General features: G+C 49.3%; 3 protein-coding genes across 3 annotated transcripts in view; 2 read left to right on the top strand and 1 right to left on the bottom strand.

The window, feature by feature from the left end:
* Positions 1-14576, top strand: part of EDC3 (enhancer of mRNA decapping 3) — a 296364-nt gene that overhangs the window by 124046 nt on the left and 157742 nt on the right. The window lies entirely within an intron of this gene.
* SCAMP2 (secretory carrier membrane protein 2) overlaps positions 1-14576 on the bottom strand; it is a 64382-nt gene that overhangs the window by 26102 nt on the left and 23704 nt on the right. The gene's annotated exons all lie outside the window — the stretch shown is intronic.
* On the top strand, positions 22-13486 carry MPI (mannose phosphate isomerase). The gene is made up of 9 exons (XM_079991683.1): positions 22-159; positions 2876-3005; positions 4535-4662; positions 5922-6122; positions 6580-6721; positions 8798-8980; positions 9195-9368; positions 11601-11809; positions 13039-13486. Exons 2-9 carry the CDS (start codon positions 2990-2992, stop codon positions 13255-13257), a joined length of 1272 nt encoding a protein of 423 aa, XP_079847809.1. The 5' UTR covers positions 22-159; positions 2876-2989; the 3' UTR covers positions 13258-13486.

Below are 14576 nucleotides of genomic sequence, written 5' to 3'. Positions count from 1 at the left end.
GAAAGGGCGCCTGGAGGTAGCAGGGCGCATGCGCAAATGCAGAACGCGCACTTGTTCGCGCTCTCGCTCTGTCGCTCCGGAGATGGAGGAGAAATAGATCTCAAGATGAAGGGGAAGTTGACTTCCGGGCATGCGCACTGAGCGGAGAGAGCGCTCCAGGTACCGTAGTGTGCCGCGTAGTGCGCAGCAGTCTGTTTAACTCGGTAAGCGTGAATGTAGAATGGCAGCCAAAATACTAACAGCGACTACTGTACAGTATATGAATTGAATTACATTTATATCTCCCCCATCTCCTCTGAGTAGTTTCTTTACTTCATGCCTGAAAGGTATTAAAGAAGGGGCCAGGCAAGCTTGAGGCTATTCCTTGTACTAATAACAGTGATGAACATGAAAATCAGGGCACCACCACAGAAAAGGCCCTGTCCCCTGTGGTCGCCTGCAGAACCCCCAAAGGTGGGCTAGAGCCCTTCCAGGCAACCTTAGCATACACAAGCAGGGTCATCCACAAGGAGACGCTCCTTCAGATCCCCAAGGCCTTTTGGGGGAAGGGTGAGCAAGGAAAGGGGAACCAAGGTCAGCTTGCAGGTTGCTGAACAGTTTGCAGTAGGCCCCAAAGTGTTTTTGACTTCACCCTCCCTGTCAATAGCAGCAACAAGGGTTGTTGTCATCATATTCGTCATCAAGTGCTTTAGCAGCCTTTCTTAAAAACCACACAAGGCAACTCACAGAAATCTATAAATATATACTGCAATATTCTAACCACCTACTTTAAGAACATCGGCTGCTACAATCTCTGATCTGTAGTAACATGCAAGGCAGTCTTAGCCACATCTATTCAGAAGGAAGTCCTATGCAATTCCATGGGATGTGCTCCCAGGGTTAGGATGGCAGGTTTAGTCTTAGTTGTAGATCAGGCACCCCAAACTTGGCCCGCCAGATTTTTTTGGGACTACAATTCCCATCACTCCTGACCACTGGTCCTGTTAGCTAGGGATGATGGGAGTTGTAGTCCCAAAACATTGGGAGGGCCGAGTTTGGGGATGCCTGTTGTAGATGCACCTCAGAGAGCTGTTGTGGAGGAGAAAAGGATCCATTTACATTGTCTCAAGCTCCCTGCTGGAAAAGTGGGATATAAAAATAGGAAATATAATAAATAAGAATAAGAATAACAGATTTACATTTGAATATGTGTGGGCCATCCTATTGCACTGCATGTGGGATACCTGCAGCGGGTAATCGGCTCCCCTCCTAGATTCACCATTTTGTACCTGACTTTGCAGCAGCTGAATGCAAGTGATGGACTCCAGCATCCTCATTAAAGCAAAACAAGTCCCAGATGCTGGAGCTCTGTGCACCCAATTTGGGATTTTACTGGCCAAAACCAGTACTTTGAAATGAAACCACTGATCAGCACCTTCTTCCAACAAGCCTGGTTCTAAGTTGAGATTTTTGTCCTGGTCAATATTTGTATTGTGCAATTTGAAACTGTTTCTGTACATGTCGTCGTTCGAACACTCATTATATATGTGATTGTTCTCTATGCTTTGCACTGTGGTGTTGCTTTGAAATGCTTCATAGGAAGTGATTCAGGAGGAACGGGGGGGGGGGGGGGGGGCAACAAGCATAGCCTGCAACTGCCCTGCAGTAACTGTTGGCCTCTGCCCACCCCCCATACCCTGTGTGCAAAGGCAGCCCCACCTGTGGTGCATTTTTGGATGTGATGCACACTCACTTGGAAGCAAGTCCCACTCAAGGCATAAAACGATATAATTGTAGAGCTGGAAGGGACCACGAGGATCATCTAGCCCAACCCCAGCAATGCAGGAATCTTTTGCGAAATGAGCCTATTAAGAGTAAGAGTCTTAATAATAATAATAATAATAATTTATTATTTATACCCCGCCCATTTGGCTAGGCCTCCCCGGCCACTCTGGGCGGCTTCCATAGAAACCAAAAATACAGTAAAATCACACGTTAAAAACTTCCCTGAACAGGGCTGCCTTACGATGTCTTCTGAATGTCAAGTAGTTGTTTATCGCTTTGACATATGCTGGAAGGGCGTTCCACAGGGCGGGCGCCACTACCGAGAAGGCCCTCTGCCTGGTTCCCTGTAGCTTTGCTTCTTGCAATGAGGGAACCACCAGAAGGCCCTCGGCGCTGGACCTCAGCGTCCGGGCCGAGGCCGTTTAGGGCTTTAAAGGTCAGCACCAACACTTTGAATTGTGCTCGGAAACGTACTGGGAGCCAATGTAGGTCTTTCAAGACCGGTGTTATATGGTCTTGGCGGCCGCCCCCAGTCACCAGTCTAGCTGCCGCATTCTGGATTAGTTGTAGTTTCCGAGTCACCTTCAAAGGTAGCCCCACATAGAGTGCATTGCAGTAGTCCAAGCTGTACCGACTATTCCAGCTGCAGCAGGGTTTACTTCTGAGAAAAGGCTTGCGGAACGGCTTAATACTTGCCAGACCTAAATGTTGGAAGAGCTTGATTAATTAATTGCATTAATACATTTCCGGCAACTCGTGCGTAATAATAGCGCCTAGCCTGGCTGCACCATCCAGTCCCCGGCAAAAGAGCCACGTTTCCTGGAACACAAGAGAGATTTTATTTTTCACTCGTTCCAGGGGGGAAACCCCCAACCCCTCATCTATAACACGCCACTCGGCGCGGATCAGTTGAGAGTGCGGGAGAAGACTCGGATCTGGGTTCGAATCTAACCGCTCACTCCCGAATCTGACCATAAACCTTTAATAAAGTCCAGCGGCCCCTTTTGCGACGCTGCGGAGCCTTTCAGGGGCTGCACCGGTGCAATTCCTGCTTGCAGCTCCAGCCTGGCTCGGGCGGAGGCTGACGGGCGCTCTCGCTCTCCCTCCCCAGACACCGGATCCGGAGCGGCGGACTACTTTTCCCGGCGTGCCCGGCCAGCCAGCCAGCCGGCCGGCCGGCGCCTGGAGGAGGCGGGGCAGAGCGAAGCAGAGCCGCGTCGCGGGGATGGCGGAGCTGCGAGGTGAGCGAGGCCGGGGCGAAGGAGGGCGCGCTGCCTGCCGGCCTTGGGGGTCCGGGGGGCGGCGGAGGGCGGCTCCTCGTGCTCCCCGCCCGCGTTGGACGGAGGGGCTCCGGGACAAAGCGGCGGCGGCGGCGGCGTCGAGCAGGAGCCGGAGCCAGCCGCTCCGGGTGGGGAGGAGAGAGGCGTTCCCGCGGAGCGAGCAGGCAGGAGCGGTGCCCCCTCTTGGGGGAAGCCCGGTCCCTCCGGCGCCTTCCGGGGGTGGGAAGGGGTTCCGACCGTCACCTAGCCCAGTGTTTCCCAACCGTGGCCCTCCAGCTGTTTTTGAACTACAATTCCCATCATCCCTGACCATTGGTCTTGCTAGCTAGGGATGATGGGAGTTGTAGTCCAAAAACAGCTGGAGGCCCAAGGTTGGGAAACACTGACTAGCCTAACCCCCGCCGTTCAGGACGCGCAATTTTGGCGTCCCTGACCGATGATCGCCCAACCTCTGCTTAAAACCCTGCAAGGAAGATAGGGCCTTTTCCACAGCGGCTCCGTTGGCCAACAGTAAATTTTGAAGGCCTGGCAAATCTATTTTACTCCTTCAGGCCTTTAAAAGAAAAGAAAAATTCTTCAGACCATCTCTTTCTTTCCCATTAGTGTCTCTAATATCGGCCACCGCATCCCACCAAACTATCTTGGGAATTGTAGTTTGTTTTGGGCACTGAGGGTTTTTAGGAGACCCTGTTCCCCCCACAGAGCTGCAGTTCCCCATGAAGAGGGGTGGGCTCTGAAAACCAGAGGGAACTGCTGGGAGAAGAACTGGTGGAGGAAGACTGGAAGAAATTCAAGGACTATTTACAAAAACATTGTAAATTGTATGATTGTTAAGAAAGATGTAAGAGTAGCAAAAACATGGCTTCAACAAACTAGTTATAAAGAATAAAAATTTAAATTCAATTGGAAGATGAAAAGATAAATTTGGGATAAGTAATATTTTATGATTAAGCTTCAATAAGAGTATGTTAAACCCCCAAATTTGAGACATTAAATATTGGAAAAATTATATTATATGAATTAAATCAAGTTAATAATTTGCTGGCAAAATTTATGTTTAGAAAGCAGGAACAAGAGATGTGAGGAAGTCCAAAGCTGAGAATGAAATGTGGATAATGGAAAATATTATGTTATTATGTATGTGTTTTATTGGTTATACAAAATTTAATAAATATTATTATAAAAAAAAAAGAAAACCAGAGGGAACTGTAACTCTGAAAGGTAACTAGGGCTCTCTCAGCATCCTTAACAAACTATAGTTCCCAGGATCCTTTGTGGGAACTCATGACTATTTAAGGTGATCCTGCTTTAAATGTGCAGGTGAGGGCCTGTGTCAAGATGCAGGGTAAGGGTGTGGTGGGCTCATTTACCCTAAGAGGGAGAGCATCCTGACAACAGTGATGGAGCTTTGGGGCCGACTGGGGGCAGCTTCCCACATTGTGTCCTTGTGCATGACCTTCCACCTGTGCCTGTGTCTTTTGCTCCCTCAGTGTTTCCCTTGGCCTGCGCCGTGCAGAACTACTCCTGGGGCAAACTGGGCCAGGACAGTGAAGTGGCCAGGCTCCTGGCAAGCAGTGATCCAATGATCCACATCGAAGCGAGCAAGCCCTATGCGGAGGTGAGTGCAAACTGCCTGGGGGCCCTTGGAGCCAGGCTCCATCCCCTCCTCCCTCCTTGCCCATTCCCAAATTCCGTTATATGGCTGGGAACTTGGATCAAGGTGCTCGGATCAGTCAGGGTGACCACTTGTGCTCTAGACCCCTGCCCCTCTTGCCTGATAAAAACCAGCAGGGAGGGAACAGCTGGCTGGGCCAGGGAGGTGATCAATGCCTCTTTAGGAGAGGGGGTAGTCCCTGCCTGTTTGAAGGAGGCAGTGGTAAAACCACTCCTTATGAAACCTTCCCTGGATTCAGAATACCTAACAAACTACTGGCCAGTTGATAATCTCCCTTTCCCGAGAAAGGTTCTGGAACGAGTAGTTGCTTTTGGAAGAAACTGATTTTCTGCATCCATTTCAGTTTAGGCCCAGTTTTGGCACAGAAAGTGCTTTGGTCGCTAGTGCAAAATTCAGCGGCCGGGTTGCTCACTGGAGCAGGATGGTTTGAGCATATTACACCGATCCTAGTCTGACTGCACTGGGTACCAGTTAGTTTCTGGGCCCTGGACCCTGAGGTTGTCTTCTGAGGCCCCGCTTCGTGTTCCACTTCCTTGAGAAGTCCAGAGGGTCACAACACGAGAATGGGCCTTCTCTGCAGTGGCTTCCCGTCTGTGGAATGCTCTCCCCAGGGAAGTTCGCCTGGTGCCTTCATTTTACACCTTTAGGTGCCAGGCAAAAACCTTCCTTTTTAACCAGGCCTTTTGATTGACATCCTATGCCCTTTTAAAATGTGGGGGGGGGGTTTGCTATTTGGTTGTTTTTATTTTGATTATATATATTGTGGTTTCATATTTTGCTTTTGTTCTATGAACCACTTTGAGACCTCTGGGTATAGGGTAGTATGTAAATTCAATTTTAAAAAGCAAAAAACCTCACGAGTCTGAGCTCTCAGCCCTGTCTAAAGTGGCCACGGCGGAACTGTCACAACACTGCTGCTCAGGAACTGATTTCTCAGGGCTCCGAAATGGGGACAGACAAGGTTCCACCTTTCCTTTGTTGACAGATGCTCGACTCCCATCAGCCCCAGCCAACAAGGCTAGTGGTTGGAGCTGATCGGAGTGCAAGACACATGATGTACTCCAAATCCTATCAGGCGAGATTTCTGGCTGTGCTACCTGGGGCTGATGGGAATTGGAGCCCAGCACCTGGGGGACCACAGGTGGCCCAGACGTGCGCTAAGAGGTTTTGTGCATCATCTGTGTGCTCTCTTTTCCTCCTAGCTCTGGATGGGCACTCACCCCAAAGGAGACGCCGTGATTCTAGATAATCGCATCCCCCAGAAGACCTTGCGGCAATGGATCGCGGACAACCCTGACTGCCTGGGCACCAAGGTCAAGGAGGCCTTCCAAGGCCAGCTGCCCTTCTTGTTCAAAGTGCTGTCTGTTAACTCAGCCTTGTCCATCCAGGCTCACCCCACCAAGGTAAGGCCCTCTTCCCAGGGTGCCAAACAGCATGGAATCCTGCTGAGCTTTCTGAACTTTGCAGGTCAGGGACAAAGAGCTTGAAGGAGCATCAGCGGTTGAAGCCGGAGTTCAGAATGGCGTGCAAGGGAAGCAGGTGCTCATCTGTTGGGTCCAGAGGTTCCACAAGTAGCCTTCCACCAACAGGCAAATGGAACCTTTTGGATCCAGCCCAAAGTTTCACGTTAATGGGTTAATGTCCGATCCTTCTGGGGTCACAGCACAGATTCCTCCTGCTTCTCTTCCCATCCTTGACGTATTAGCCCACCCCTGGGTGTGTTGCCTGGTTCCCCAGGTGCTCTGTGGCTCGCTGAAGCCACGGCAGAGCACCCCCCCCCCTCGAGCAGACTGACTGTGAGACTGGAGCCTGGGGCTCAACACCTGTCCCCCCTCTTCCCTCCCTCTTCCCCCCTCCCAGGAGCTGGCAGAGAAGCTTCATGCCCAGTATCCAGAGCACTACCCAGATGCCAACCACAAGCCGGAGATGGCCATCGCCCTGACGCCCTTCGAGGGCATGTGTGGCTTCCGGCCTGTTGAGGAGATTGTGTCTTTTCTCCAGAGTAAGCATGGGAGGGGAGGGAAAGGGAAGGAAATAAGTACCAGCAAGATACAGGGACTCGGGTGTCCCAACTGGGGATGGAATTGTGTCCTTGGAACTGTGTTGTGATGGAAACAAGCATCGCCTCCCTGCAGGCTCACCCATCCTCTCCCTCCCCTAGCACAGCCACAAGGAGGCAGGTGGCAGCATTTGCTTTCAGTTTCAGTTAACCACAGTTTAGTGTTACAGCCCAGCCCTCAACCGTGGTTTGCTTAATACTAGTATGTTGAAATCAAGTTAGCTTCTTGAACTATAGTTTGAATTTGGCTTGTTTCAAGCAAGCTGTAGTTAAGATTGACCACACAATTAGTTGGGCTTGGTCGACATGACAGTAACTGGAAGCAGAAGCTGCTAACTGCCCCCTCAGGGACCTGCCAGAGGTGGAGGAGCAGCAGCAGCCTGGAGGTTAGCTAGATTCCATGTAGCCTTTCTCTCTCTTTTTAATAATTTTTTTTTAGTTTTTCAAATTTTGAAATTTACAGTCAATTGTCAAACATCCAAAATAAAAAGAGAATTCCGTTGATTCCTCCTCCCCTTTGTGGGTCCTTAATTAACTTCCTCCTGCATCTTCTCTATTAATCCAAATCTATTAAATCTCCATTACAACCATAATTCAATGTTAAACTACAAGTATTATTATTCCAATCCAACTAATAATTTTAATTGTTTAAAATGATTTTTAAGGTAAATTATTTATTTTCCCCATTCCTGGTCTTCCTGAATTCTGATTATTCTGGTCATTTTTGCCATATTGGCTTAATTTGCCATTCTTCTGTGGTAAGGATTCTTCTTCTTTCCATCTCTGGGTTAGAAACAACCAGGCATCAGTAATCACATACATAGTCTTTTCTGTTCTGTTGTAATTTTGGCTCCTAAAGGTAAAGGGACCCCTGACCATTAGGTCCAGTCGTGGCTGACTCTGGGGTTGCGGCACTCATCTCGCTTTATTGGCCAACGGAGCCGGTGCACAGCTTCTGGGTCATGTGGCCAGGATGACTAAGCCGCTTCTGGCCAACCAGAGCAGAATTCCTTAAAGGAAAGCTTCAAGTTTTTTTTAGAAAAGTTATTCTAAACATTTTTTTCACTTCATTATATATCATCTCCCAAATTTTTTTTACTACTTTTCAAGTCCACCACATATGATAAAAGGTGCCTTCTTTTCCCTTACATTTGCAGCATGTATTTGACCTTGTTTTATACATTTTAGCTAATTTACTAGGAGTTAAGTACCAACAATACATCATTTTCATATAATTTTATTTCAAAGTAAAACATGCTGTAAACTTCAAGTCCCAGTTCCATAACTTCTCCTATGCTGTAAGTTGTATATTATATTCAAAGTCCCTCACCCAGTGTATCATAACTGATTTAACCTGTTCATCTTTTGTATGCTATTCTAATATTACTTTATACATTTTAGAAAGCAATTTGGTCTTGTTTTCTAACAGTTCTTTTTCAAGTTTAGATGTTTCATTTAAAAAGCCTTTCTTTTTATCCATCTTAAATATATCATTAAGTGGATGGTATTCTAGTGGCTGGGGAAACCCAGCCAGATGGGTGGGGAATGAATGAATGAATGAATGAATAATATTTATTTATTTTATTTATTTTTGTGACCAATCAGTTAATAGTTGTCTTATATCATCAAACCTCTTTAATTTTAATTGATGTTTTACTTCCATTAATAATTCTTTATAAGATGCCCGGTCATTTCTCATATTTAATTTTTTTAGAGATGTTGCTTTCAGTGGGAAAGTCATCATGGTGTTTTTCGTTCTAATAAATTTTTATATTTTCCCCATACTTCATAAACCACTTTCCTTACTACACGGTTTAGGAAAGCTCTATGTACTTTAACCTCGTACCACAAATATTCATGCCAACCATATCTGTTATCATGACCTTCAAGATCTAAAACTTCAGAATTTTTAGTGATATCCATTCCTTTAGCCAGCATAGACAGGATGCTTCATAATACAGTCTTAAATCTGGCTAGACTCCATGCAGCCATTCTCAATGTCCTTTGGATTCCTTGCAGACGTTCCTGAATTCCGGGCCCTGATCGGAAATGTGGCGGCGGAGCAGCTGGAACGCAGCGTGGGCGAAGACCCCCGGGGTGTCTCTGCCGCACTGCGCATCTGCTTCACCCGGATGATGAAGAGCGAGAAGAAGGTCTTTGTGGACCAGCTTAACATGCTGGTGAAGCGGATTTCTCAGGAAGGTGGGTCTGGTGTGAGACTTGGGTGCTGGGAAAGTTGTGGCCCTCCAGGTGTTTCTGGGACTGCAACTCCAGGCACCCTTAATGGTGGCTGGCCGTGTTGTGGGAGGCTGATGGGAGCGACCTGTCTGCGGGGTTAGGACCTCCACTATAAGGCGATACTTGGCAACCAGCAGCTGCTGCTCACCAGACTCCTCCATGTGTCTCCATCCCACAGCAGATGCAGGGAAAGATACTTCGGCCAGCTGCGGGGAGCTCCTCCTCCGCCTCCACTCCCAGTACCCCGGAGACATTGGCTGCTTTGCCATCTACTTCTTGAACCTGATGAAGCTGCAGCCTGGGGAGTGCATGTTCCTGGGTGCCAATGAACCCCACGCCTACATCTGCGGAGGTGAGTTTCCGGGCATAGAAGCAAAAGAGAGGCTTGGAGGTTGAATCCTGACAAGACAGAAGTACTGTTTTTGGGGGACGGGGCGGGCTGGTGTGGAGGACTCCCTGGTCCTGAGTGGGGTAACTGTGCCCCTGAAGGACCAGGTGCGCAGCCTGGGAGTCATTTTGGACTCACAGCTGTCCATGGAGGCGCAGGTCAATTCTGTATCCAGGGCAGCTGTCTACCAACTCCACCTGGTACGCAGGCTGAGACCTGACCTGCCCACGGATTGTCTCGCCAGAGTAGTGCATGCTCTGGTTATCTCCCGCTTGGACTACTGCAATGCGCTCTACGTGGGGCTACCTTTGAAGGTGACCCGGAAACTACAACTAATCCAGAATGCGGCAGCTAGACTGGTGACTGGGGGTGGCCGCTGAGACCACATAACACCAGTCTTGAAAGACCTACATTGGCTCCCAGTACGTTTCCGAGCACAATTCAAAGTGTTGGTGTTGACCTTTAAAGCCCTAAATGGCCTCGGCCCAGTATACCTGAAGGAGCATCTCCACCCCCATTGTTCTGCCCGGACGCTGAGGTCCAGCACCGAGGGCTTCTGGCGGTTCCCTCATTGCGAGAAGCAAAGCTACAGGGAACCAGGCAGAGGGCCTTCTCGGTAGTGGCGCCTGCCTTGTGGAACGCCCTCCCATCAGATGTCAAAGAGATAAACAACTAGCTGACATTCAGAAGACATTGTAAGGCAGCCCTGTTCAGGGAAGCTTTTAATGTTTGGCGGACTATTGTAATTTAATATTTTGTTGGAAGCTGCCCAGAGTGGCTGGGGAAACCCAGGCAGATGGGAGGGGTACAAATAAATTATTATTATTATTATTATTATTATTATTATTATTAATTATTTATTTGTTTGTTTGTTTGTATGTATGTATGTATGTATGTATGTATGTATGGCCACCATATCTCCTCTCAAGGCAGCTTCCTAGGTTTATGGGATTTAACCACTTGGATTGAGCACTTGTGTGTGTGGGGTGGGTGGGAGCAGGGCTGTGGCTGTGGGAGGAACCTGGAAGGGGTCACGTATGGCGCCCAAGCCTAACGCTCCCCACTTTGGGGTTTGCGTCCGGGCGCTCCATTGTAATTAGCGCTTTGAAAAACTAGAGCAGCCCTCAGAGGAGAGGCGGCCAGGGTGGCAAGCAGGTCTTGTGGCCAAGTCCCGCAAAGGACAGTTGGGTGCACTGAGTCTGTGAAGATCAAGCGGCGTAGAGCGCAGCTGCATCTTAAGACCTGATGGGCTGCCTTGCAGAAGATGGGGCAGACTTGCTCTCTGTTGCTCAGGAGGGCAGGAGTAGAGCAAAAGGTGGAAGCGGAGAGGAAGCCGCCTGTGGCGATCACACAGGGTCCCCGAACGTTTAACTGTCCATTGATCCCTGTGCCACCACTGTGCTCGCTTCCCTGCTGCCACCAACCCGTTACTCTCGGGTAAAACACTGAGTCCAGACAGTTGTTAAAAGTGAACCAAATAAACAAGTTTATTTTATAAACATTAACAAGTTTATGGTTTCTCAGATAATATTCCTGTCAGTATCTTAACTTTAGTTTCTTTACTGGCCTATACCTTCCTAATACCTTCTGACTGATTATCTCAACTGTTTGACTGACTCCTCTTAACAAATTCTCTCACTCTCACATCAGACTAGCCCAACCCACGGACTTATCTTCTCTGTCTCTTCTAACTCCAGACTGTCTTCTCAACCCCACCCTAACTCTAACTTTAACTCCTCCCCTTGGGTTCCCATTGGTTAGTCATTTTACAATTAGTTAACCCTTTCCTCATGATGTCACATACCTAGGAGGGCAAATGCCACACCGCCCAATGGCGGTTCCGGCAACGGAATTCCTTGGCAGCCACTTCCTCCAGATGTGCTAGACTCCAGTTCCCATCACGCCCCAGCTGGCACAGCTGATGGTCAGGGATGATGGGAGTTGTATTCCAGAGGTGCCTGGAGGTCACTAGGTTCACCATCAATGCTTCAGCTGCAAGAATCCTGCGCTGGCCTCAGAGGGCCTTGCCAACTCTGAAACTCTTAACTCTTGGTTTGAGATGACAGGGAAGGGATGATAAAAGAGGGTTTCTTGAGATGGGGCAGGAGGGTGTTTCTGGAGGGCATCTCTTGACACCACCAACAGCCTCTGCACTTCCTGACGGGCAGCTTCTCTTTCCTTCCCGCCTTGCCACAGATTGCATCGAGTGCATGGCCTGCTCTGACAACACGGTGCGTGCTGGCCTGACGCCCAAGTTCATTGACGTCCTCACGCTGTGCGAAATGCTCAACTACACGCCGGCCCCTGGCAGCTCCAAGCTCTTGAGCCCCGTCCAGAGTCGCCTGGACCCTTGTGTCTACCTCTACGACCCGCCTGTCCCAGACTTCTCTGTCATGAGGATAGAGGTGAGCTTCTCCGGGGCTTCCCCTGCCCTGATGACGGCAGGCGGTTCCTGCTGCAAGATCCTTTCAAGTGCTGAGGTGGCGTTAGGCACCTGCTCCCTGTGCAGCTTGGCTCAGATGGATCCGTCCACTTTGGTTTCTCATTCTGCCCTCACCCCGAATCTTAGGTTCAGTTTGCTCTCTTTCTGGATGTCTTTGCAGTTCATTTTTAAACAGTGTGCATGGAAAATGTGTAAAACACATTTATGCACACTGTTGCCTCTAATATAATGCATGTTGGCACATTATTTTCACTGATACACACTTTCCCCAAATGATGCATTTCTTTTTTGGTTGGAGAAGTACATCACACATTTGGAGAACAGCATATCTCCAGGGATACCTGCTCTCAGATTGCATGTTGGTTCAGAAAAGTGTGAATTAGGTAGCTTTGCATGTTAATGCAAACTCTACAAAGTTGCCTCCCTGTCCTTACATGGGCCCCAACTTTATTTATAATGACATTCTTCCACCAAGGAGCTTGGAGTGGCATGTGTGGTTCTCTCTCCTTATGTTTAAATGGGGATTTTTGTGTGAAACTCTATATTTTTTTAATGCACATTAAGACACGGGTGGCGCTGTGGGTTAAACCACAGAGCCTAGGACTTGCTGATCAGAAGGTTGGCGGTTCAAATCCCCGCGATGGGGTGAGCTCCCGTTGCTCGGTCCCTGCTCCTGCCAACCTAGCAGTTCAAAAGCACGTCAAAGTGCAAGTAGATAAATAGGTACCGTTCCGGCGGGAAGGTAAACGGCATTTCCGTGCACTTCTCTGGTTCACCAGAAGCAGCTTAGTCATGCTGGCCACATGACCCGGAAGCTGTACACCGGCTCCCTCGGCCAGTGAAGCGAGATGAGCGCCACAACCCCAGAGTCGGCCACGACTGGGCCTAATGGTCAGGGGTCCCTTTACCTTTAAGACACCAAGTGGCACAGGACACCCATGAGATTAGCGTGGGCGAGAAACAGACATGCCTGTCGTTGCCTGCTTTTACAGTTGCTGAAATCTCAGTTTGGCTTGAGATGGAGACCAGCTTGCACTGCTGGGCACTCTGGAGGCTGGAGGGAAGTCAGGATCTTCCATTGCCTCTGGATTTGTCACACGCCCGGCTCATTCGCTTCCCACTTAGTGAGGCAGGAAGATAAAATACCCAGGCCCCACCTCTACTGAGCAAGGGTTCTGCTTTCTCTTGCAGATTCCTTCCTCCATCAAGCTGTACCTCATTTCAGCCATCGACTCAGCCAGCATCCTGTTGGTGGTACAAGGAACTGCTGTCGGGACCTCCACTGCAGCCGCTTCAGAAATGGCTGTCCGCCGTGGCTCTGTGCTCTTCATCTCCGCCAACGAGAGTGTCTCCTTGCACCTGTCTGCACCTGATGGGATGCTGCTCTTCCGAGCCTGCTGTCTCGTATAATGTGGGGTGCTTGGCTTTTTCTTCTCTTGCTGAGACTCCAGTAGAAACGGCTGTGTGTCCTCTGCACAGCCAGTTACTCCCCTGACCCATCAAACCACTGTGTCAAAAGCCCAAAGCATTGGCGCTCACCCCTGTATTGTGGGCCCTCGTTTCCCACACAGCTAGACTCTATCCAGGGAGAACCCTCCTGCTCCTGTAACGGTTCTGTAAAACATGGGGCTGGGAATTCTCCAGTAGACCTTGTCGTTTTTTAAAAAAAACTGCCATCTCCACCTTGTGCTAGACCGTTCTGCTTTTGAGGGGTAGCGGTCTGCACACCCTGAACTTTAAAAATGCTGTAAAACTTATGAAACCAGCAGTCAATGGTGTGCCTCTCTCCCCCTCGCTTGCACCCACCCTGGGAAGAGGGTGGAAGTTTGGAAGAAGGGCTTGGTGATGATTTGAGCTTCCCAGCCGCTGGAATTCCCTCTTAGCCAGGACATTCTGCCTCCTGCCCTTTACCTGGGAGGGCAGGCAAAAGCTTTTCTCCACCTCGCCCCAGTTCCTGCCGATGGAGAGTGGTTGGCTATCATTGCTTCCAATTCCTGGCTGACAAAAGTTTGCTCTGGCTGTAGTGGACAGCATGTTCTGGTGTGAAAGTGCTTCCTCCTTGAGGGCCAGCTGTGGGTGGTTGCTTAATCTAGGAATGGTTCTGTCTGCCCACAGCAGGGCCATGTGAGTTGACCCTAATAGGAGTTGGGAGTCCAGCAACTCCTGGGGAACCATGGGCTCCCCACCCCCAGCCAACACTCCTGATTTCGGGATGGGAGGACAAGCCAGTAGTACGTTTTGGGTACTGGTGGCTTTTCAGGTGCAATGTCACTGGACTTCCATCCTGGGCCAGGTGGCAGAAATAAGAAGTCCTCTAATGCTACAGGCCTGGGGGGCAGGGCTTTCGCTTTGAGTGCTTTTCACCATCTGCTTTCCCCCCAGTAGCATTTTCCCAGCACCATGTAGGAAGCTCTGAGTGGTTCTATCCACTGGCTCCATGTGGGTATCACAATAAACCATAGCTTGTTGTGATAAGAACAAACCTGACCCTGCTCCAGCTCCAAGTGCAGTATGTGTCTTCACTTTTCCTTGTTCGAAACAAGCACACCACGGGGTTGACGGAGCTGGCTTGTTCCAAACAAAACACAGTGAAGACAAAACAGTCTAGGGCTGAGATGATTAATTAAAACTGGCAGCCCAATTTTCATATTGTTCCTCTCCCTCAAATTGGTTGGGGTGAGAGAGGCTGTGTGGCGTAGAGGCTCCTCTCTATCCAAACGTAGCCAGTA

Source organism: Podarcis cretensis (assembly GCF_951804945.1).
Source record: "Podarcis cretensis genome assembly, chromosome: 9".
NCBI classification, from domain to species: domain Eukaryota; kingdom Metazoa; phylum Chordata; class Lepidosauria; order Squamata; family Lacertidae; genus Podarcis; species Podarcis cretensis.
Note: the sequence above shows the minus strand (reverse complement) of the source record. Positions and strands in the feature narration are given on the sequence as shown.